The sequence below is a fragment of the Chrysochloris asiatica genome, unplaced genomic scaffold, assembly GCF_000296735.1.
Source record: "Chrysochloris asiatica unplaced genomic scaffold, ChrAsi1.0 scaffold00140, whole genome shotgun sequence".
Taxonomy (NCBI): domain Eukaryota; kingdom Metazoa; phylum Chordata; class Mammalia; order Afrosoricida; family Chrysochloridae; genus Chrysochloris; species Chrysochloris asiatica.
Genome location: NW_006408658.1, coordinates 5,624,559 through 5,649,441, shown reverse-complemented (window position 1 = coordinate 5,649,441; position 24,883 = coordinate 5,624,559). Strand labels below are relative to the sequence as shown.

Genomic DNA, 24,883 nt, shown 5'->3' with positions numbered 1-24,883 from the left:
TGTTCTGTTATTGACAGTGAGCATAGCTTACTGGTGTTGGTCCTCCTATATCCCTAGCTACTGCTTGGCTGAAAGAGGGTGTGTTCCTTTTCAGACCTGAAGGATGGTTGAGGGCCACAGTCTCAGGTTTCTCCAGTCTCTTTCTGACCAATAAGTGTGGCCTTTTAAATGATTTATTTAATAATTTTTCATTTTGTCCCACACATTATGCTACAGTCTCCAGGACCTTCTGATGTGATCCCATTCAGGTAAATTGGTAGTGGTTGCTCAGCAGCATCTGGTTCTAGTCTCAGGGTTGTGGAGATTGATGTTCACATGTTCCATTAGTCCATTGGACAAGTTCATTCCAAGCATCTTCAGTTCTCATCACTCTTCTTTCTTCCACACATGGAGAGGCTAGTAGCTGCACCTTAGATGGCCACTCATGAGCTTTTAATATCCCAGAACATTGTCTTTGTGTACTATGTTGTGCCAGTTGACCATGGTGTTCCCTTAGACTATGGTCCTGAGCCCCGAGGCTCAGCTGCTCATTGCCTTAAGATGATTGATAATATCTAGTTTTCATCATTTTGCTGCTATATGCACCACCACATTCGTAGTGGTATTGCAGGAAAGGTAAATACTCATGTACCAATTTCCTCTTTCACACTTTTGTGTCTGTGGGACATTTAAATGTATACGTACATATACATATAGAGTCCTGGTGTGGTGCTGTGGGTTAAAGCGCTGAACTGCAAGATCGGTTTGAACCACAAGGTCAGTGATTCCAACTCATCAGCTGTTCCTTGGAAACCCTCTATAGGCTTGCTATGAGTTGAAACCTACTTGACAGCACTTAACAACACAACTATACATATCCATATGAACAACTATATACATGGAATCATGGTGTGGTGCTGTGGGCTAATGCATCAGACTGCAAAGTCATTTGAACTGCAAGGTCGGTGGTTCAAGCTATGGGTTCAAGCTATGGGTGGTTCAAGCTAAGGGTTGCTATGGGTTGCAACCGACTCGATGGCACTTAACAACAACAATAATATATACATATGCGTGGAGTCCTGATGTGGCACTGTGGATTAGTACATTGAACTGCATAGTCACTTTGAACTACAAGGTTGGTGGTTCAAGCTCACCAGCTACTCCTTGGAAACCCTATACAGGCTCACTATGGGTTGGAATTGACTCGACAGCAATTAACAACAACAATACATGTACATACATACATACATATGTACACATAAACACACATACTACTGTTCTTCCCATAATCATTCAGCATAAGTCTCTGTCCATGTATCTACCTACAGACTATTGTTCCGAGACTATATATGTATCGCTATTTACTTCTATCACCTTTAGCCCTTGTATATCCCTCTGTGTCTTCACCTGTTTTCCTCATACTTCTGCCAACGTCCCTCTTCTTGTATATTGCCCATTCCTTTCTTGTATGTTGCCCTTCCAGTCATCCAAGTTAACATGTTATCTACCTTATAACATAGGAAATATGTTAACATGGTTATCTACCCTATAAGCAGTGAACTATTCTCCCATTCCTCCCACCCCTGGCAACCATAAAAGAATGTTTCATTTTTTTCTTACAGACTCATATATTTGTTGAATATATATATATCTCACTCTTCTTCCCATACCCATTCAGCCTATGTCTCGATCCACGTACCTATGCTCAGAATACAGTTGTTCCAGGACTGTGTATATATCACTATTTACATCTATCCCCTTTAGTCAATGCATATCTCCCTGTGTTGGAAGAAGTGCCATTAATACTCTTTAGAAGCCAAGGTAACCGGACTTCATGTCTCGTACTTTAAACATATTATCAGGAGGGACCAGTCTCTGGAGAAGGATATCATGTTTGGTAAAGAGAAGGGTCAGAGAAAAAGAGGAAAGCCCTCAACGAGATGGATTGGCATGGTGACAGTAGCAATGGGTTCAAATGTAGCAATGATTGTGAGGTTGATGCAGAACTGGCCAGTGGTTTGTTCTGTCATGCATAGGGCTACTAAGAGTCAGTGTCAACTTGATGGCACCTAACAACAACAACCTTCTTTTATATTGCCCTCCCAGTCATCCAAGTTAACATGTATCTACCCTCTAGCCTCTGGGTTACTCTCCCATCCCTACCAACCTTGTAACCATCAATGAATGTATCTTTTAGTCTGGAAATCTTTTCTTAAACTTTTACAATAATGGTCTAATACAACGGTTGTTGTCCAGTGTGATCGACTAATCTCACTCAGCATAATGTGCTCCAGGTTCATTCAAGTTATGAAGTGTTTCACAGATTCATTGTTAGTCTTCAAGGTTGCATAGTATTCCATTGTGTGTACCAATGTTTGTTTGTCCATTCTTCCATTGTTGGGCACTTAGGCTGTCTCCATCTTTTTGCTATTGTGAATCGCGTTGCCATGAACATCAGTATGTATATATCTATTTGTCTCCTGGCGAGTATTTCTTGTAGATATATACCAAGTAGAGGGATTGCTGGGTCATAAGGTATTTCTATTTCTGATATGAAGAATCACCAGAGTGGTTGAACCATTTTACAGTCCTGTCATCAATGCAGGAGGGTCCCAGTCTCTCCACACCCTCAGCAGCAATTGTTTTCTGTGTTGTTGTTTTTTTTTTAATTCACTGTTAATGTTTGTGTAAGATGATATCTCATTGTTATTTTGATTTACATCTCTACTGGACTGCAATGTCATTTGAATCTCAAGGTCTCTATGAGTCAGAACGGACTCAACCGCACTTAACAACAACAGTGGCTAATGATTGTGAGACTTTTAATGACCTAATCAATTTCTTCTTTTGTTATAGATCTGTTTAAGATTTCTAATTCACTCCATATTATTTTAGGTAGGTAGTGTTTTTCTAAAAATGTATCCATTTCTTTTAAATTTTCAAATTTGTTGGAGGTCAACTCTTCACAGTATTCTGTTATTCTCTTTTTTATTTCCATGGCTCTGTTGTGATGTCACCTATATGGTTTCTATGTGTGTTATTTGCATCTTTTCCCTTTTTTCTTCTGTTAGACTTGCTAATGGTCTGTGGAGTTTATTAATTCTTTCAAAGAACCAGCTTCTTGTCTTGTTGATTGTTTCTACAGTTTATCTGTTTTCTATCTCATTTATTTCTTTATTATTTCTTTTATTCTGGTGACTATAGGCTTACTTTGCTGGTCTTTTCTAATTGTAGGAGATGTCGTGTTACTGTGATGATTTTGTTTCTTTCTTGTTTTAGAATGTGAGTTTTTATTGCTACAGTTTGCCCTCCCAGCACTGCCTTTGCTCTGTCCCAAAGGTTTCATATGTTGCTTTTTGTTCTCATAAGATTCAAGTATTATTATTATTATTTAAAAAATTTGTTCTACTTCCCAGTAGCTTTTAAACAGGGTGTTATTCAGTTTCCATGTATTTTATCCCATTTACTTGATTTTCCTATTGTTCATTTGCAATTTTGGAGTCCTGGTGTGGTGCTGTGGGTTAGTGCGCTAGACTGCACAGTCAGTTTGAACTGCAAGGTTGGTGTTTCAAGCTCACCAGTCGCTCCTTGGAAACCCTCCAGAGGGTTGCTATGGGTCAGAACCTACTCGATGGCACTTAATAACAACAACATTTCTAATTTAATGTCATTGTGATCTAAGAAGATACTTAGTAGTATTTTGATGATTTAAAATTTTTTGAGATTTGTCTTTTAGCCTAACACCTGGTATATTCTGGAGAATGTTCCATGTGCTGGAAAAGAATGTGTACTGTGTTGTTCTTGAGTTGAATGCTCAGTACAAATCTGTGAGATCAAGTTGATTGGTTATGTTTTTTCAGTTCCTCTTTTTCCTTGTTGAGTTTCTTTCTGGTTGTTCTGTCCTTTTTCTAGAGTGGTGTATTAACATCTGCGGCACTGCATGATAATGCAGAATTGCAAGGTCAAATTGAACTGCAAGGTTTGTGGTTCAAACCCATTATCTGCTCCTAGGAAACCTATGCAGGGTTGCTATTGGTCAGAACTGAATTGACGGCACTTAACATCAACAACTATTATTATAGCATTGTCTATTTCTTTCTTTTTTATGTATTTTGAGGTTGTTTAATTGGAGACATAGCTATTCATTATGGTTATATCTTCTTGTTCAATTGACCCTTTAATCATGAGATAATGTCCTTGTTTGTCTCTTATGCTGTTTTTGCCTTAAAGTTTATTTTCTCAGAGATTAATATTGCTATTCCTGCTTGGTTTTGATTGTAATTAGCTTGATGTATTTTTTTATCCTTTAATTTTTAAATCTATTTTTGTGTTTGTGTGTGAGGTGGGTCTCTTGTAGACAGCATATTGAAGGGTCCTGCTTTCTTATCCATTTTGCTACTCTATGTTGCTTGACCAGTGCATTTAATACATTGACATTCAGCATAATTATCAGCAGGTATGAATTCACTCCATTCATTTTGCTGGGGTTTGTGTGTGTGTGTGTGTTTGTTTGTGGGTTGCTGGTTTCTTTGTTCTGCATACGGTCCTGTGCCAAGTTCATTGTTTTGTGCATTTTCTTGTAAATTTCTTAATATATTAATATTTCCCAAATCTTCAGTCATATGAAAAACGTATTACCCTTCAGTATTATCATTAATAATGAATAATTTATGAGCAATAATTAATATTAAAATTTATAATTATTCCTCAATTATCTCATTGGATACTCTCCCTGATCCTGTGAGGATTAGGACCAGGATTATTGATCTCACTTCATAGATTAGAAAACAATTCAAGGAATAGAGAGGTCATAATTGGTACTTAACTTAGATGCACACCTATACCTTCATCTGCAGCTCTATCTAGTATGTCACGCACCTATCTGAACATAAAATGAAACAAAATACCAAACCTCAAAGCAAACCAGATTAAACACAAATAATAATAAATAGCCTCTACTAGTTATGATTAAATCTCACTTTCCAAGTCATAACCAGAACACATATAAGATAAACATTCATCTGTATATTCTAAGAAGGTACTATTTGTCAGTTTGTACTACAGGGAAGGAAGGTTAAGTGAAGAGATTACTGAAACTCTGCCTCGAGGAAGACATGATTGAAAGGTATACAATGGGAAGAGAGTAGTATCTGTAGAAAGACAGGGGCTGGCTGTTGGGTCCTCCGCCCCCACTTTGCCCCCCCTCCCCCCACACTGCAGACTGAAGACTGAGGCGGAGAAGGCCCCTGGAGTCACCTCTAAATAAGAGAATAGCCATTCTGTTCCTCAGGGATAGCACTGCTTTTAATTTTTCTTTTGGGAAAAGAGAAATATATTATAAGGATAAAGCCAGATCTTCCTTTTTCAATTCCCTCTTTTCTACTCTTTTCTTAGCTAAGAGGAGCATGGAATTCATTTTTTTCTTGAAACCTGCAGAACATACTAAGAATTGAACTTCATCCAGAAGGTGAGACCACCTTGAGCCAAAAGTGGGTCAGAAGAACAGAGGACACCAAAAAGAAAGAAGTCTGATGAATCATTAGGCATCTTAAACAGAATAGGTAAGTTGTGAGACTGAGGTGTGTGGGCAATTAAACTGGAGGCCAGTGATGTTCAGCAGGAGCATATGGGAATTAAGGAAGACAGCGCACTTAGCAAACATAAGACTGCTTGAGAGCAGGTGAAGCTAACAATTTAGGAAGGAAGAAGCTTGTTAGGGTGTCTGGTGGTGGGGGTGTCATGGAGTCCGTTTCAAGTCATAGTGACCCTTCGTAGGATTTCTGAGGCTGTAAATCTTTATGGGAACAGGAAGCCTCATCTTTCTACTGTGGAATAATAAGTAGTTTTGAACTGCTGACATTGTGGTTGACAGTCCAACTTGTAACACTACCAGACCTCCTTGTAAAGATGTCTAGTACTTTTTATTTTTCTTATAGAATTGGGATCCCATAAATGGTTGTCAGCAGGGAAGTAAACTATGTGTTGTGTCAACAGTTTGAAATCACCCAACTGCTCCAGGGGAAAAAAATCTACCAACTTCTTAAAGCAAGTTTTTTTTTAATAGGTGAGCAGAGTTAAGGAGTATTATAGAGAAGTAGATTAGGCCAAGGAGGAAAAGATTGTATTGATGATAACCAAAATTAGCATGTTTAGACAAAAGGGCAGAATTACATGGCAAGAGGGAGATAGTAATGACAAATAGTATTTGTGTATTGCTTTACAGTTTACTAAGTCTTTCTCATATATGATTCATCTTTTTTCACTAAAACTCTGTAAGATGGGCATGAGAGATATGGATACTATCTTTGATTACAGATGTGGGGGCTCAATTTTAAACATATGAGGGAGCTTCCAAAAAGTTTGTGGAAAGTTTCATTCATTACCTTTGAATTCTGTTTTCCACAAACTTTTTAAAGCTCTTTCATATAAGTGATTCTTAAAAGTTTCTGCAAGTAGAGAATTGGCACAATCTCTAGCCCAAGTCTTCAATTCTAAAATGTTTTCCAACACTGTGGCAATTCGTTTGAATGTTCTTTCTTCTGAATTGAGCAGGCTGCACATAATGGAGACAATAGTGAATAGTGATTTATGAAATTAAATTTGAAGGCAAGAAACCAGAGTTTCCAAGACTGTCTTCCTAGGCATCTGTTGTTGATGTTGTTAAGTGCTGTCAAGTCAGTTCCGATCTATAGCGACCCTGTATAGGGTTTCCGAGGAGCAGCTGGTGATCTTGAACCACCAACCTTGCAGTTCAAATAGCTTTGCAGTCTGGTGCATTAACCCACAGCGCCACACCAGGACTCCTTTTTAGGTAGGTTCAAACTGCCAATATTTCAGCTAGTTGCCCAGTGCTTAATCATTTATGCCATCACCCAAGGACTCACAGTGGATGCTTTCAGATAAAGATTTAATATAAAAAGCAATGTACACTTTTTATAAACTTGCTCTTGGCAACATGAAGACAACAGAAATCTCTTTCTATTCCATACTCTATAAAGACTTGCTCTATTGGCATTTGATATCCTGATCACCAAATGGTTTATAACTGCCTTGCAGGCAAAGGACAGGTATTATGTTTCTCCATGTACACTGCAATAATTTCCCAATTTCATTTAGATAAGAGAGCAAGGGCTAAAGACCTATATGGGTGACCAGAGTTTGAAGCTGACCTTGGATACGCTCTGAAAGCAGTCCTGTGGAAGTACACAAGGAAGACGAGAACTCTGTGGCTATGTCAGCCTCCAATATGACCTCAACCCATCCAGCTGTCTTTTTGTTGATGGGAATCCCAGGCCTTGAACACCTGCACACTTGGATCTCCATCCCTTTCTGCTCAGCCTATTCACTGGCTCTGTTGGGCAACTGCACCCTGCTCTTCATCATCCACTCTGATGCAGCGCTCCACGAGCCCATGTACCTCTTCCTGGCCATGTTGGCAACAATTGACCTGGTTCTGTCCTCTTCAACACTGCCCAAAATGCTTGCCATTTTCTGGTTCAGGGACAGAGAGATCAACTTCTATGCCTGCCTGGTTCAGATGTTCTTTCTCCACTCCTTCTCCATCATGGAGTCAGCCATACTGTTGGCCATGGCCTTTGATCGCTATGTGGCCATCTGTAAACCACTTCACTACACCACGGTGCTAACTGGGTCCCTAATCACCAAGATTGGCATTGCTGCTGTCGGCCGAGCTGTGACTCTAATGACTCCACTCCCCTTTCTGCTCAGATGCTTCCACTATTGCCGAGGCCCAGTGATTGCACACTGCTACTGTGAGCACATGGCTGTGGTAAGGCTGGCCTGTGGAGACACCCGCTTCAATAACATCTATGGCATTGCTGTGGCCATGTTTATTGTTGTGTTGGATCTGTTCTTTGTTATTCTATCATACATTTTTATCCTTCGAGCAGTTCTACAGCTTGCCTCTCAGGAGGCCCGTTACAAGGCATTTGGGACATGTGTCTCTCACATAGGTGCCATTCTAGCCTTCTACACACCCGTGGTCATCTCCTCAGTTATGCATCGTGTGGCCCGCAGGGTTGCCCCCCATGTCCACATACTACTTGCCATCTTCTATCTACTTTTCCCACCCATGATCAACCCCATCATCTATGGTGTTAAGACCAAGCAGATTCGTGAGCGAGTCATACAACTATTCTTAAGAAAGACTGCATAAACCGAAGAGCATGGAGAAGTATGGGACAGTTTGAATGTTGGAGTTGAGGCAGAGGTTTAGTAGTTAAGTGGATGCCAGAGTCTCCATGTTTAGTTATTTCCCAGTGTAATTAAAAAATGTTAGTGTTGTCCTGAAATTCACAAAATCTTACCAGGGTCCATAGGTCTGTGTACCTTGGTAGCCTCTGGTCTCAGACTGGTGCCTTTGTTGTGTTCTCAAAGAATCCTCATTCTTATTGGAATTTTGAAAGTGACTCCAATCACTATCCTTTGTGACCCCCCAAGTATACAAAGACATTTCCAAGTTGATTTATTTAAGAGAAGACAGTGAGCATTTGAGTTTCTATCTCTAAATTGAGAATTTGGTAAGCTATCCACTCAGGACCTCAGTGAGGATCAACATGACATCTGATGCAGAAATATGTCTTTAATCAACTCTTACAGGTGATTTTCCACTTCTGCCTATACGTTTCCTTGTTGGGAATTTAGAACATTCCAATGCTATAAGTTTCAAATCAAACAACTCTGTTGGAAAGTATTCTTAAACTGAGTCAGCCTATATGTTGTTTGGTTTCTTCTTTTTACCTCTTTATCCTCATGGCCAATTCTTCTCATTAAACACGTTGAAAAAGATGCATTTTATGACATCTCTTTGTACAGCATGCAACTTTTTGTTTGCACATACATTTATTTTACATCTTCAACAAAAATGTGAGCAGCTCATTTATTTACTAGTTCATTACCAAAATATTATTGAGCATCAATTGTGTGCCAAGTATCCACTAAAGACTGGAGATACACAGATACACAGTTAAGGCAGAAATACTACATTTACATGTCTTTTATGAGACAAAGAAACGAAACAATCATCACAAAAGGTTATGAGCTCTGAATTCCTCACCCTAAGGCCCAATATAGTGGAAGAAATATTAGGAACATAAATCAAATGGGTGGTGGACATATTGCTATGTTTCTTTTTCTCTCTTTTTTTCTCATGCTAATGCAAACTCAGATACAAGAGTATTCCTTTAATATTAATCCAGACAAGTGCAATTCTGCTACAAACAGAAAACTTCATACACCATCTTTTACAAATGCATCTTTCTGCTTTATCTTGTAACTCACTGTTTTCTCAGAGAATACTGTTTAGGAATTAGAAACCTATATATCTTTGTTTATATTTGTATCACTGCTCTGTCTATATTATTTAGCCTTGAAAACAATCTCTTAGTCTACATCAGCTGGGGTGTGGAAGGTTGGGAGTTGTCCAAGAAGGAAGGGCATTGCAAGAACCTAGACTCCTACTTCCCTTATTTCCCCCCTATGATCTAATGATTTCTTCTGATACAAACACAAATGCCTCAGGGAAATGATACTCTACTTTTAGCTACTATGGAGTCATAGACCCTTGCTTTTTCTTCTGCGCATAGCTCAGGTTGGAAGCTTCTCAGGAATTGAGGTCCGTTTTAGGTAGAAAGAGTCTTTAAAAAAAAAAAAATTCTAGATGTTTGGTAATTACCTATGAATAATTGTAAATCACATTAATAATGATTTCTCAATTACTTATCTAGATCTTTCCACCCATCTGTGAATTAGGAAGCATTGAAATTGTTATTTCCACTTCAATGATAAGGAAACATGTCAATGATCAGAGAAATTAAGTGCCATGCCAGAGTCAGAAGTTGAAAATCAATATGTAACATGTGTGGAAAATAAACCCTCAATAACTGACATTGGTAGGTTTTGGCTGGAACTTCTTCCCTTTCAGGTCGCAGTCAGACCAGAGTTGGTTGCAGTTAATTTGTTCTAATTAGGCTTTCTTTCTTAGGATACACTGCAGGAAAGAAAGTAGAGGTAATGAGAAACACAGCAGAGATGGAGACACAAGCAGGTTCTACCTGAAATACTCACAGCTCCTGAGAGCAAGGCACAGTCCTTGAGAGGCCAGAATTAGTACCACAGTGGCTGTGTATTCTTTCTATCTTCTTTTGATGCTTCCTGTGTCATTCAATATTTTGCCTATAGAATCTTCAGTGTTAAAACTTGAAGCCTAAATTTTGTCTTTAGATTTTTCATCCTGAGAAATGCTGAGCGTATTCTTCCCTTCTGGTTTTCTAACTCCCAATCTGTGCAACATTTCATTATAATACTTTACTTAATTTTCTCAAGCTACCTTTTGAAATCTTGGGTTCAGCATTTCTCCCAGTTACTTTAGCTTCTATACATCCAATACCACGTTTCAGAGTCTCTTCTTGCTGGGAGCCATTGAGGGTAGAGGACAGCTTAATTTGCTGCTTGACACAGTTCCGGCAAATAGTGGAGTCATCTTGCAAGACAGATGGCTCTCAGAAGTTGCTTCCTACCTTGTCTTTAGAGTAATCTTAATTTTACTTATAAAAAGATATAATATGGCCATATTCACAACCTTTCACTATGAATTTTTCAAACCTTAGGAAAAACTAGCTTATCAGCAATTGCTTTCAGCTTTGGTGGATTGAATACAAAGAGAAATTGTGTAAATTACTCCCTTTCATTAGAAAACCTAAGTAACTGCATTTGTGAGACCATAAAAGCAGATAGCAAACTAAAGCCAAGCTGACCCACCCCCATAGACCTCACCACAATCAGTCACTAACTAGAATTCACAAACCCCTACATACAAGCACCTGCATAAACAAGCAGAAAGTAATGAACTTAAGTGAAAGATAGTTTTGATTTAATAGTCTATACTTCCTGCAGCAATTAGACAGGTTGGGCTTTATGCCACATAACTTCCAAGCAATTTAATGAATACTTTAGAAAAATAAATAAGTAGATGTAAGTTATACCTTTATTATGAAAATAATAATACATTATGCAGGGTAGAAAGTTGATAATTAGTAGGAATAATGAGGTAGTGCAAGCATTAATGATTAGTAGAAACTTATGTTACTAAGAAAGTGTAATCAGTAGTCTGATAAGTAGCAATGATTTGTGTAAGGTTTGACAATCTTTAAGTGGAAACAAGAAGAAACCATTTATCACATACTGAGAAAAGAGATGAAAGTCAGTCTGAACATCACAGAAATATTTTTGTCAAAGTTGTTTAATGACCAGGTGCAAGAATGTTGTGATTTACTGTGTAATAATTCAAGAAAAGATCAAAGTGTTAATTCATTATGTACTGTGTAGTTTTAAGTATAAAAATAAAGACTTGCTGGGCTGTGGGAGGACACCAGTAGCAGGAAGTAGGAGCAGGGAGTAGGAGCAGAGACAAAAGGACAGAGGAGAGACAGCAAAGGACAGCAGTAGCAGGAGGAGCAGTAGTAAAAGCTGGACAGCCCAGCAAGCTGAAAAGCCTCTCGATTGTATTCATTTCTTCATCTGCTGATTCCGCGTATCCTCTCGTGTCCCACTACCCCCGCGGAGAGCTGGTCTCTCCGCATTTTCTGACATCCATTTTGTATTTTTTCTCTCTTTGCTGTCTTTTAAAATGACTTTTTACTTTCTCCATGTATGATGTTCTTGATGTCATCCCACAACTCATCTGGTCTTTTGTCATTAGTGTCTAAAGCATCAAATCTGTTCATGATATAGTCTCTAAATTAAGCTGGGATATACTCAAAGTCAAATTTTGGCTCTCATAGACTTGTTTTAATTTTCTTTAGCTTTAACCTGAACTTCCATATGAGCAACTGATGTTCTATTCCACAGTCAGTCTCTGGCCTTGTTTTGGTCGATGGTACCAAGCTTCTCCATTGTTTCTTTTTTGTTTTTGCTTTTTTATATTTTTAAAATGTTTTATTGTGAATTATGTGATAGTTTACATGGGAGAACATTAGTTTTACATTCATTCTATTTTATATAGTTTCATTTCCGTGTCTATAATCTCCTTCATGCATCATCAACCAATTAAAGGGTATACACTGCAAGCCTGCCCCTGGTTGTCAACACACAACCCCTCTCCCCTTCTGAGTCTAAAGTTCCCAGCCACTCCATCTCTCCATATCATTGTCTCTGCCTCCATCTCTGGCATCACTGCTTCTCTGGGTAAGGTCTTGCTCTCCACTCTTCTTCTTTGATTGTCACAGGGACCTCCGCTCCTAGACTGCAAAGTTAATCACTCCCTTCCTTGCTACAAAATGTCTACCTTTACATTTCCAACCCTCACAATTAGTCCTGATAATAATTATTCACCATTGCATCAAAAGAGACCCATCTGCATCTCCTTTCATCAGCCCCGCCTAGACAGATTGGATACTGCTCAGTGGAGCTTCTACCTTCCTCCATGCCTTCTGGATCTAGGCTCCCTCTTGAAAGTTTGTAAGCCAGTCACTTCTTGCCTTTGAAGCCCCCCTCCCCCCCATTTTGGGTAGCCAATGTCCAAGTTGCCTATCCCTGTCTACTCTGTGTATGGAGGGGGTGGGAATGATCCTTACTATAAAGATTTGCTTCCTCTTTTGAACTACTGCATCCAAAGGTGTAGGTCAAGTTCATCAAATTGTATCAGTTTAAGGATGGGCAGGAGTTTGTAAACAAATGAGTGGAGATGTTATTAAAATTGAGCAATTGACTGGTAGTGGATTGGTTATCCCAATCTCAAGGAAAGCAGCCTTATATATAAAGTTTTAAAATGTCCTCTTCCTCTGCTTCTTACACCACCAGTTATAGATCCCCATTATTTAATCTGGGATTTCAACCTCCTCTCACCTTTTCATCTAGATCACGCTTTAGGATATCTATGTATGCAAAATATTCACAAGTGGCAGGTTATGCACACAAGACTTCAGGTAGAAGTTTATAATTGAATTTTTGTTTGGGGTGCTACCTGTATAAAATTGGAAGTAAGATTTCTTAAATTTATATGATTGTGTAGGTAGCTGTTATTAAGTGCTGTCAAATTCCTACTCATAGTAACCCATATAGGGTTTTCAAGGAGCAACTGGTGGGTTTGAACTGCCAATCTAAAAGTTAGCAGTAAAGTGCTTATCCTATAGCACCACACCAGAACTCCATGTAAATAAATAGTAGAAAAAACAAAGACCACATGAATAGGACAGAATGAAGAATGACATCAAAGAAAGGTACTGATTTGTCTCCTTCCTAAAAGCTTAGAGTGTTGAAGCCAAACAAACCCCAAAACAAAAAAACCCAGAGATGTAAAAGCAGGCGTGGTTCATCAGATAACCTGAGCAAATGTGATGATGGATTAAAAATGGAAGAAATCAGTGAAAGTAATAGGCTCTCCATAAATAGTAGAGACAGAAATCTGGACTCAAACTATTGAAGGAGTTAAAGTTGTTCATATACTATCTTTTAAGGTTCCAAAGCTCCTAATTATCTAAAAAGGTTAATCTACAAAATAGAAACACAAAATGATCTACTGTGGTACAGAAAGACTTTTAGAACTTTTATTTGTTGCTATTTTTCTTCAACCTTTTAGTATTTGCATTAATTTGTGTTTCTCAATATAAAATATTAATATACTAGTACTTGTATTGCTTGGTAAAGTGAGAGTCAGTGAAAAAGTGGAAAACCCCCAACAAGATGGATTGGCGCAGTAGCAGCAGCAATGGGCTCAAGTGTGGCAATGATTGTGAGGTTGTCACAGGACTGGGCCATGTTTCATTTGTTGTGCATAGGGTACCTATGAGTTGGTACCAACTCAATGGCAGCTAACAACAGCAACAGTACTTGTATGTGATAAGTATACATTATATACCTGAGTGCACTGTAGCTTTTGTTTATTCTTACCACCTTTGTCTTTGTAGGCTCCCATGACCTCAGGTCTCTGTGCCACCTTACCATCACTCTTGATCACATGATCCAAATTTGGACCCCTTTTCATCTCAACCCTAGACTGCCCAACCAGTGTGTGTTTTCTCAACTTTTGTCATGATCTTTCCCTTAACCCAGCCTGAGTATCTTTCACTCAGACTGTTCTCAACACCAACTGTGGAACCTCAAGTTAGGATTACCACACAGTCTGTGTCTCCTCAGCCTAACTCAGACTTTTAGCAAAGCAAGTCTTGTGCAGAAGCCTCCCTGACCCAGTGTGTTACAGAGACTTGAGGTAAGAAAGCTGAGTTCTTATCCCTGAGAGAGAGGACCTGGATTTCTCTATAGTAAGAGAGGGGGGAAGTGATAGGGTACAGGCTCAACAGGAGCTGTTGGGATATGTTGTGAAGATTGAGTTCAGGTCAGAGCACATAGAGGTTCCTGTGAAACCCAGCTTCTCCTCTCAGGAGCACGGCAGACTAAGCAATGGCAGTCGAGGGAGAAAAGCACCCCCTTCACTATTATTAACAGTTAATTTCTGAGTAATAATATTATAATTTATTATTGTTCCTCAATTATCTCAGTTGGGAGATTCTCCAGATCCTGTGAGGTGAGAAAGACCAGTATTATTAACTTCACTTGATAGGTAAGGAAATGATACAAGGAATGAAGAGGGTAAGTGCTTCATCAAGGTCACAAATGGAATTCAACATAGATCCCTACCCATACCTTCACCTAATATGTATAGTATGTCAACCATTCATCAGAATGAAACGCTAAAATCCAAAGAAAATCAGACCCAAAAAAATAGATAATAGAGAGACTTGACTAGTTATGATTAAACCTCATTTTTTCAAGTCATAATCAGAAAACCTATAGGACAGGCATCCATTTGTATTTCCTAAGAAAGTTCTACTTCTCAGTTGGCACTGCAGGGAAGGAAGGTGAGGAGGGAGAGAGGTGTGATAATTACTGAAACCAGAATCTATTTTGTCTCAAGGGAGGCATGATTGAAAGGTACACAATGGGGAGCGAATGGGGTCTGCAGGATGTCAAAGGGCTGGAACTTTAGAAGATTAAATATTGAGACAGAAAAGATCCCTGGAGTCACCCCCAGAGAAAATAGCAGGCTCTTCTTTTTCCTTAGAGATATAAGCAGCTGCTTGCTTTTGAGAATAAAGTAAGAAATTATGAGTATAAAGCCAGACCCTCCCTTTCCAACTCTCTGTCTCTCACCTGTTTTACACTAAGAGAACAACACTGAATTCTTTTTCCTTAAACATATGAACATGCCAAGAATTGAGCCCCATGCAGACAGGTAAGAATACCTTGGGTCAAAGTAGTATGGAAGGAGAACAGAGGATGGGAGAGGGACAAGGAAACCAGGAGGTGTTGATACTGGGATCAGATGGCTCTCTAGAAGGCTGTAAAAGGGAGCTTAGTGACACAGTCAGTGGAAGGAGAGAAAAATAACAGGCAGAGAAAATTGGCATAAACGGGAAAATGGCGGAGCCCAAACTAAAAATTGTAATCACTACAAAGAATACTTCAAGGCTAAGCAGAGATCTGGTGGGAGAAGAGTATTTAATGTTTGAGGGGTTGGGGCACATTGGTGTATAAGTTATAGAGTGTATAGGCAAGAATTCTGCTTTCATGTACCTCTGATGCCCAAACAAACCACTTATCCTGATTTCAGGCATTGCTGTTTTTGTTTAGTGCCTCTGAGTATATTCCAACCTTATAGCAAACCTGTATAGGGTTTCTGAGGAGTGGCTGGAGGGTTTGAACTGATGACCTAAGGTTAGCAGTCCAGTGCTTATCCTACAGGACTCTGATCTCAGACATTATCTCACTCTAAACTCTTCTATCTTTCTAATCTTTACATATCAGTATTTAACAGTAAACTTTCTATCAATCTCTTTGTTGTTGTTTATGTTGTGTTGTTCTTAAGAGAATTTCAAATGAAAACAACAATGGGACACCACTATACAACCTATTTGTTGTTGTTAATTGCTCTTGAATCCTTTCAGACTCAGAAAGTCTATCTATATAGGGCTTCCTAGAAGTGGCTGGTGAATTTGAATCGCTGACCTTATGGTTCAAAGGGATGTTGTGGTCAAGTGCTTATCCTACAATGACACACCAGGACTCTGTATTAATCTCTTGTTTGTTGGCTGGTTATGTGCCATGGAGTCGATTCCGACTCATAGTCACTCTGCATAGGGTTTCTGAGGCTGTAGATCTTTACAGGAGCAGAAAACTTCAGCTTTCTCCTGCAGAACAGCTGGTAGGTTCAAACTGCTGACCTTGAGGTTATCAGCTGGATTTGTAACCTCTAGACCCCTTAAAATGTTTTGTCTTCTGCAAATTTCAGAGCTTCCCTTCCCACCATTATTAGAATAAACCGTTTCCTGACCTCTAGGTAATAAATTGTACCAAGGAAGGGAGGAGCAAATTTCTCCAGGAACAAATAATTCATGCACTCATTTAAAAGATGCTGTTGAGAAGATACATCTTGAAAGAAAGACCAACAGGAAAAATACAAAACAATAATGGCAGCCTGACTGATTACTACAAGAACAAGCAAGTCGCTTGCCCAGGAGACATCAAGACAAGCAGTCAGGTCCCCTCAGGGCAAACCCGCTTTCAAGACTGAGACTTAATGGGAATACACGAGCAGTCATGTGCTCTGACTGTGACCATGTTGGTCACCGATAAGGGAAGTGGGGAAAAACAGCAATGAAGCTGCGAGCTAAGTCCAATCACGTTCAATACACTCCTGTGAACCCAGGTGGAGACCTGGTTGGCCAGCAGTTTGGCAAGACCTAGGGACTCCTGGGCCCAGAGTCAGTGACATAGCCACAGAGGACTAGAGTGGAGAGTGAAGCATGCAGCTGATAAGAAGAGAGGGCATATGCATAAGAACACCCACACTTTCAGATAATACCCACTTGACCTGACTTTAATGACTAGATGATCAGAGCTCAACTAGAAGAAGAAGGAAGAGGAAAAAAGTAATCTGATACAATCTGATGAACTTGACCGACACCTATGGATGCAGTAGCTCCAAAGAGGGAACAAATCTTTACAGTGAGGATCATTCCCACTCCCTCCATATGCAGAGTAGACAGGGATGGGCAACTGGGACATTGCTACCCAAAATGGGGGGCTACAAAGGCAAGAAGTGACTGGCTTACAAGCTTTCAAGAGGGAGCCTAGATCCAGAGGGCATGGAGGAAGGTAGAATGTCCACTGAGTAGTATCCTATCTGTGTAGGTGGGGCTGATGAAAGGAGATGTGGGTGGGTCTCTTTTGATGCAATGGTGAATGTGGATAGCATTCATGTGGTATGTTGTTGTTGTTGTTAAGTGCCGTCGAGTCGGTTCCGACCCATAGCGACCCTGAATAGGGTTTCCGAGGCTGTAAATCTTTACGGGAGCAGATCGCCTCATCTTTCTCCCGCGGAGCAGCTGGTAGTTTCGAACTGCTGACCTTCCAGTTCGCAGCCCGATTCGTAACCACTACGCTACCAGAGCTCCTTAATAGTGAATAATTACTATCAGGACTGACTGTGAGGGTTGGAAATGTAAAGGTAAACATTTTGTAGCAAAAGGAGGGAGTGGTTGACTTTGCAGTCCAGGACTGGAGGTCCCTGGGACCATGAAGGGAGAAGAGCAGAGTGTGGGACCCTACCCAGGGAAACACTGATGCCAGAGATGGAGGCAGGAATGATGACATGGAGATATGGAGCAGCTGGGGACTTTAGACCCAGAGAGGAGAGGGGATGTGTGCTGATGATGGGGATGGAGGGGCAGGCTTGCGGATTGTGCCATTTGGTTGGTTGATGATGCATGGAGGGGATTGTAATCATGGCAATGAAACGATATACTATAGGATGAATGTAAAGCTAATCTTCTCCCATGTAAACTATCGCATAATTCACAATAAAATGTTAAAAAACAAAAAGCCTCTGTTGAAGCAGACTGCTAATTATATGCAAGCTTAGTTGATTATGAGCTGGGCTGCTAACGACAAGCTCAGCAGTTCAAATCTACCAGCAGGAGAAAGATAAGGATTTATGCTCCCATAAAGATGTATAGCCTCAGAAACCCTACACACAGTTGCTATGAGTCAGAAAGGAATTGACAGCCCCAACCACCACCACCACCACCACCACTGGATGAGTAGTAGAAGTGTTTGAAGTACGAATGTCATGGGAGGAAACAATCTGTGGGCATATTTTTGTCTTTGGTCCTATTTTGTTTTTCAAGCCTGTGAGACATCTACATAGAGATGTCCAACAGCTAATTGGATATACTAACCTGGAGCGCAGAGTAGAAATGATACATTTAACAACTGTCTGAATATAGGCAGTAAAAGAACAAAGGGGAATCCGAAAGAACACCGAAGCTAGTTTGAGAACAAAAGAAGTCAGAAGTGAGAAGTGGAGCTGGAGATGGTGAGGGAATAAAGAAGAGATGAGAAAAGCAGTAGAAAGAGAATATAAAGATGGAAACTGCTGCTGGTGCCGTGGAGTGGGTTCCAACTCAGAGAGACCCTGGATAGGGTTTCCAAGGCTGTAAATCTTTACAGGAGCACTACACTATCAGAGCTCCTTAAAGATGGAAGATAGACAGGAAATTATTGAAAGCTAAATGAAAGATGGAGTCCGGGTGTGGCTCTTGTGGGCTAATGTGCTGGATGGCAAAGTTGGTTTGAACCACAAGGTTGGCGGTTCAGGCTCACCAGCTGCTCCTCAGAAACCCTATACAGGGTAGCCATGAGTCAGAACCAATTCAACGGTACTTAACAACGACAACAACAAATGAAGGATGATGAAGTAGAGACCAAATATAGTCAAGTTTTTAAACAAGTGTTGCTGTGAAGGGCAACAGAGTTAAAGCTGGAGGAGTTGATACAATCAAGGAATGGATTGTGCTAATGTAATTAAGAAAAGCTTCTTAGAAAAGGGGCCAGATTTGTATGGGAGGCGGGAAATATTAATGATAAATAGCATTTATATAATGCTTTACAGTTTGCTAAGTTTTTTTCATATATCTTTTCTCCCTAAATCTCTGTAAAATGAACATAGGTGATAACTTTATTGATTTCATTTATAGGCAAGAGTTTAAATCACTTTAAATATGTAAGTGACTTATGTCAGTTTCTACAGCTACAAATGATCTTGAGCTTTGTTTTGAACATGTTAGATATGAGTTGCCTGTGAGAAGAATGAGGCAGTAAGTGTAGTGACTTATGACATTAGATTTGAAGACAGGAAACCAGAGTTCTCAGCGATCAGATCTACTCTGTGACATTTACCAGTCATGCGAATGTCAGAAGGAATTTAACCTTCAGTTTTCCCCCCACAAAAAAAAAAAAAAAAAAAATTCTCAACATTTACTGAATACTTCCTATGTCCCAAGACTTCTCCCTGTTTATTTTTTAAATGGTCATTATTTTTAGAGGAGTTTTTGTTTACAGAGAAATTGTGAAGGAAGTACAGAAAGTTTCCATGTAATCCCCACTGTTTTCTGAACTGTTTATCCTATTATTAACATCTTGCATTACTGTGGAACATTTATTACAATTGATCAACATGTTAGTATTAGCTAAAGTCCATAGTTTATATTATATTAGAATTCACGCTGGGTTGCATAACCCTATGGAGCTTTTACAAAAGTATATTGTTTTGTGTCCACCATTACAATATCATAGCTTCAGTGTATCCAAAATGCCTTGGTCTTCTCTCATTCATCCCTCCTCACTTTTCCCCTGAGCACCTAGAAACCACTAATCTTTTTACTGTCTCTATCATTTCATCTTTCCCAGAATGTAATATACTGGAGTCATACAGTAGATTGTTTTTCTGATTGAGTCTTTCACTTAGTAATACATAATAAAAGTTCTTCTGTTTCATAGTAGCTCATGTCTTTTTGACTAAGTAGTATTCCATTGAATGGATGTTCCAGCATTTGTTTATCCACTCACCTTCTGAAGGACATCTTAGTTGCTTCCAATTTTTGTCAATTATGAATAAAACTACAGTAAACATTCATATTCAGGTTTTTATGTGGACATGCATTTTCGGCTAATCTGGGTAAATATCTACGAGTATGGTTGCTGGATCTTATGGTAAGTTTAAGTTTAACTTTGTAAAAAAAATGTCAAATTGCTTTCCGTAGTGGCTGTGCCATTTTTCATTTCCACCAGCAATGAATGAGAATTCCTGTTTGTGTGCATTCTCATCAGCAAAGAATGAACGTTCTTGTTGATTCACATCGTTGTCTGCATTTGATGGTGTCAGTATTTTGGATTATAGTTGTTCTATTGGAGGAGAATATTGAAAGTGCCCTGGGCTGCCAAGAGAACTAACAGATCTGTGATGTAAGAAGTGCAGCCAGAGTGCTCCTTGGAGGCCAGGATGGCCAAACTTCGTCTCTCATACTTCGGACATATTGTCAGAGGGATCATTTGCTGGAGAAGGATATCATGCTTGGTAAGATGGAGGGTCAAAGAAAAAGAGGAAAACTCCCAGCGAGATGGATTGGCAAAGTGGCAATATCAAAGGGCTCAAGTGTGGCAACAATAGTGAGGCTGGCCCAGGATCAGGCAGTGTTTCATTCTACTGTGTATAATGTCACTATGAGTTGGCACTGACTCGATGGCACCTAACAACAACAACAATAGGAGTACTGTTGTGGTGCTGTGGGCTAATGCGCTGGTTTGAACTGCAAGGTCAGTGGTTCAAGCTCATCAGTCACTCGAAAACCTTGTATAGGGTCGCTGTGAGTCTAACTCAAAGGCACTTAACAACAACAATAGGAACAGGTTTTGGGGTCCTGTTGTAGCTCTATAGGATAAGCACATGACTGCTAACCACAAAGCTAGCAAATTCACCAGCTGCTCCTTTTAAGCCCTATACAGAGTCACTATGAATCTGAACAGATTCAATGACACTAACAACAGCAACAACAAATAGGTTGTGTAATAGTGTCTCCTTGTTGTTTTAATATGCAGCTCTCTAGTCTCTGGTAGACTAGTGGTTACGAGTTGAGCTGCTAACCTCATGGTCAGCAGTTCGAAACTACCAGTTGCTCCATGAGAGAAAGATGAGGTTTTCTGCTCCTGTAAAGATACATAGCCTTGGAAACCCTATTGAGGGTCACTATGAGTCAGAACCCACTCCATGGCATACAACAACAGTGACGTTATGTTGATCATCTTTTCATATGTTCATTTGCCTTTTTAGTATCTTTGGTGAAATGCCTGTTTATACCTTTTGCCTGTATTCTCATTGGGTTATTGGTTTTCTCGCTCGTGAGTTTGGGAAGTTCTTTTGGAATCCTGGTGTGGCGCTATAGGATAAACACTGGACTGCCAAACAGTAACTGCTCAGAAAGCCTATACAAGGCCACTATGAGTCAGAATTGATTTGACAGCATTTAATAGCAACAACAACATTTGGAGTCCTGGTGTGACACTGTAGGGTAAGCACTGGAGTGCTAACCACAAGGTTGGTGGTTCAAGCCCACCAGTCGCTCATTGGAAACCCTGTACAGGGTCACTATGGTTTGAAATTGACTTGAGGGCATATAACAACAGCAACAACAAAGATTTACAACCTTAGAAACTCTGTATAGAGTCACTATGAGTCAGAATTCCCCTGATGACAGAAGTATTTTGGAGTTGCATATTTTTGATACAAGTCCTTTATCATAGAAAGAAATTTTGTGTTTTCTAAAAAATTTTCTCTTTTCATTCTCTCAACAATGTTTTTAATGAAGTTCAACTTACCAATTTTTTGCATTTTCTATTCAAAAAGTCATCACCAAACCCAAGATCACCTAGATTTTCTCCTATATTCTCTTCCAGAAATTATACAGTTTTGTCTTATATTTAGGCCTCTGATCCATTTGGAGTTAATTTTTGTGATAGTTGAAGCCTTGTGTCGAGATGCAATTGTTATTTATTTACATGTAGATGTCCATTTATTCCAGGAGCATTAGTTGAAAAATCTCTCCTTTCTCATAAAATTGCCTTTGTTCCTTTGTCAAAAATCAGTTGATTACAGTCATATTGGATATTTCTGGAGTTTCTGTGCTGTTCCATTAAGAAAGAATGGTCAGAGGTCAGTCTTGCAAAGAAGCTCTGAGGAAAGCAACTCTTTTGAATGCCATGATTACTGGGAATAAAGGTAGGTGAAAGGACAACCATGTAGATAAACACTGGACTGCTAACAGTTAAACTAAGTTAGGTGAAGAAGAACAGCAAAAAGGCTCTTCACATTCTCAAATTAGCTAATGGTAGGACTTTCGCTGGAGAGATTTCTGGCTATTAAATAGGACTTAAGAGAACTAATGTAAGAGACACTATACAGAACTTGGAAGAAAGTAAATTATTAGGAGTGTTTGTGTATTTAAGGAGCCCAGGAGGCACTGTGGGTTAGGCATTGGGCTGCCAACCACAAGGTTGGCAGTTCAAACCCACCAATCATTTTGTGAGAGAAAGATGAATCTTTCTGCTCCCCTAAAGATATACGGTCTCAGAAATCCTAGACAGGGTCACTATGAGTTGGAATCAACTCGATGGCAGTAGATAGATATATATGGGTCAGAGTTGATTTCCTGGCAGTGTTGTTTTTTTTAATGTTTATTTATCTTTATGTAAAGTAAAAATAAATAAAAAGTTTAACATTTTAGTACAAAGACTCTCTAAGGAGGGTAGTTTGAGGGGGAAAGCAATAGGAAGACCATAAATGTGTTTGGATAAGGATTTAAATTAATTAAACTACATATTTCATAGGATCTCTGTTGGTGTAGTGGTTTATGCATTGAGCTACTAACTGAAAGGTTTTCAGTTTGATCCACTAGCCACTGCATGGAAGAAAGATGAAGCTTTCTGCTCCTGTAAAGTTTCACAGCCTTAGAAACTCAATACAGGGTCACTGTAAGTCGGAACCATCTCGACGGCATATAACTACCACCATCAATACATATTTTATAAAGCTGCCCTTGGCAGCATGAAGAAAACAGAAAGCTCTCCCTGCACTCTATTCCTCTATAAAGGCAGTACTGTAGTTCTAGCTTTATTGGTATTTATTATCCTAATCACCCAATGACTTTATAAGTACTTTGTGGGCATGACAACTGACTTACGTTTATGTACATTGGGGTTATTTTCCAAATTCTTTTTAAGTTCTGGAAATGGGAACAAGTGATAACACTCTCATGTAAGTGCCCAGAATTTGAACTAAAACCTGTCCATCTGCTGACCTTGGATATTCACTGGGAGGAGTCCTGTGGAAGTACACAAGGAAGAAGAGCACTCCCAGTGGCTATGTCAGCCTCCAATATGACTTCAACTCTTCCAACTACCTTTTTGTTAATGGGAATCCCAGGTTTAGAGCATCTGCACATCTATATATCCATCCCATTCTGTTCTGCCTATTTATTGGCTCTGCTGGGCAATGGTACCCTGCTTTTCATCATCCACTCTGATACATCCCTCCACAAACCCATGTACCTCTTCCTGGCCATGCTAGCAACCATTGACTTGGTCCTCTCCTCTACCACACTGCCCAAAATGCTTGCCATATTCTGGTTCAGGGATAGGGAGATCAACTTTTACGGCTGCCTGGTTCAGATGTTCTTTCTCCACTCCTTCTCCATCATGGAGTCAGCCATACTGTTGGCCATGGCCTTTGATCGCTTTGTGGCCATTTGCAAGCCTCTGCACTATACTACGTTGCTGACTGGAGCCCTAATCATCAAGATTGGCATTGCTGCTGTCGTCCGAGCTGTGGCACTAGTGAGCCCTCTCCCCTTTTTGCTCAGACATTTCAGCTACTGCCGAGGCCCAATGATTGCCCACTGCTACTGTGAGCACATGGCTGTGGTAAGGCTGGCCTGTGGAGACACACACTTCGACAACATCTATGGCATCACTGTGGCTTTGGTTATTGTGGTGTTGGATCTGATGTTTGTTATTCTATCATATATCTTGATTTTTCGAGCAGTTCTACAGCTTGCCTCTCAGGAGGCCCGCTATAAGGCATTTGGGACATGCGTCTCTCACATCGGTGCCATTCTAGCCTTCTACACACCCGTGGTCATCTCTTCAGTCATGCACCGTGTGGCCCACCAGGCTGCCCCACATGTCCACATCCTTCTTGGCAATTTCTACTTGCTTTTCCCACCCATGATCAATCCCATCATTTATGGTGTCAAGACGAAGCAGATTCGTGAGCGAGTCATAGGACTATTCCTGAGAAAGGATCACTAAATGGAGGCCATGGGATGAACGGAAAAGTGTGGGACAGTCTGAATACTGAAATTAGGTGCAGGACAATAAGAAGTGAAGACAGCCAGAATGTTTGAGTTTAATTATTTTTCAGTAAATGAAAAAAGTAAATGGTATTCTGAGACTCACAATGCTCTTATCACAGAACTCATAGGTCTGTGTTCTCTGGTAGCCTCTGGATGCAAAGTGGTGATTTTGCTGCGTCATCAAAGAACAGTCCCTTTTGTCAGATTCTAGACCTGTTATATTCCTGGTGATCTCACCTAAAGAGACAAAGATACTTCCAAGTTCATTTATTTAAGTGAATACTGTTACAATCTGAGTTTCTATCCCAAATAATTGAGAATGTAGTGAACTATCCACTCAGGACTTGAGTGAGTATCAACATTACATCTGATGAAGGGATCACTCCTTTTTCTTTCTTTTTTTTTTACCAGCTGTTGTGTGGGAGAAAGATGAGGCTTTCTGCTCCCGTAAAGATTTACAGCCTTGGAAAACCTACACAGAGTTGGTAGCCACTCCACGGCACATAACCATCACCATTGTGAATGCCAAATATATCGATTTTGTGCATTCCATTTCATTTTTGACAATTTCCAATTTTGCTAGATTCATACTTTATACATTCCATGTTCTGATTATTAATGGATGTTTACAGCTGTTTCTTTTC

At 39.8% G+C, this 24,883-nt stretch overlaps 2 protein-coding genes across 2 annotated transcripts; both read left to right on the top strand.

Moving 5' to 3' along the window:
* The first annotated feature begins 7,210 nt into the window (after nt 1-7,210).
* On the top strand, nt 7,211-8,155 carry LOC102829625 (olfactory receptor 52K1-like). Its single transcript, XM_006870373.1, has one exon. It carries the CDS (start codon nt 7,211-7,213, stop codon nt 8,153-8,155), a length of 945 nt encoding a protein of 314 aa, XP_006870435.1.
* A 15,095-nt stretch (nt 8,156-23,250) lies between these two features.
* On the top strand, nt 23,251-24,195 carry LOC102829239 (olfactory receptor 52K2-like). The gene has a single exon (XM_006870372.1). The coding sequence runs from the start codon at nt 23,251-23,253 to the stop codon at nt 24,193-24,195; it is 945 nt and encodes a 314-aa protein (XP_006870434.1).
* Nucleotides 24,196-24,883: the final 688 nt, after the last annotated feature.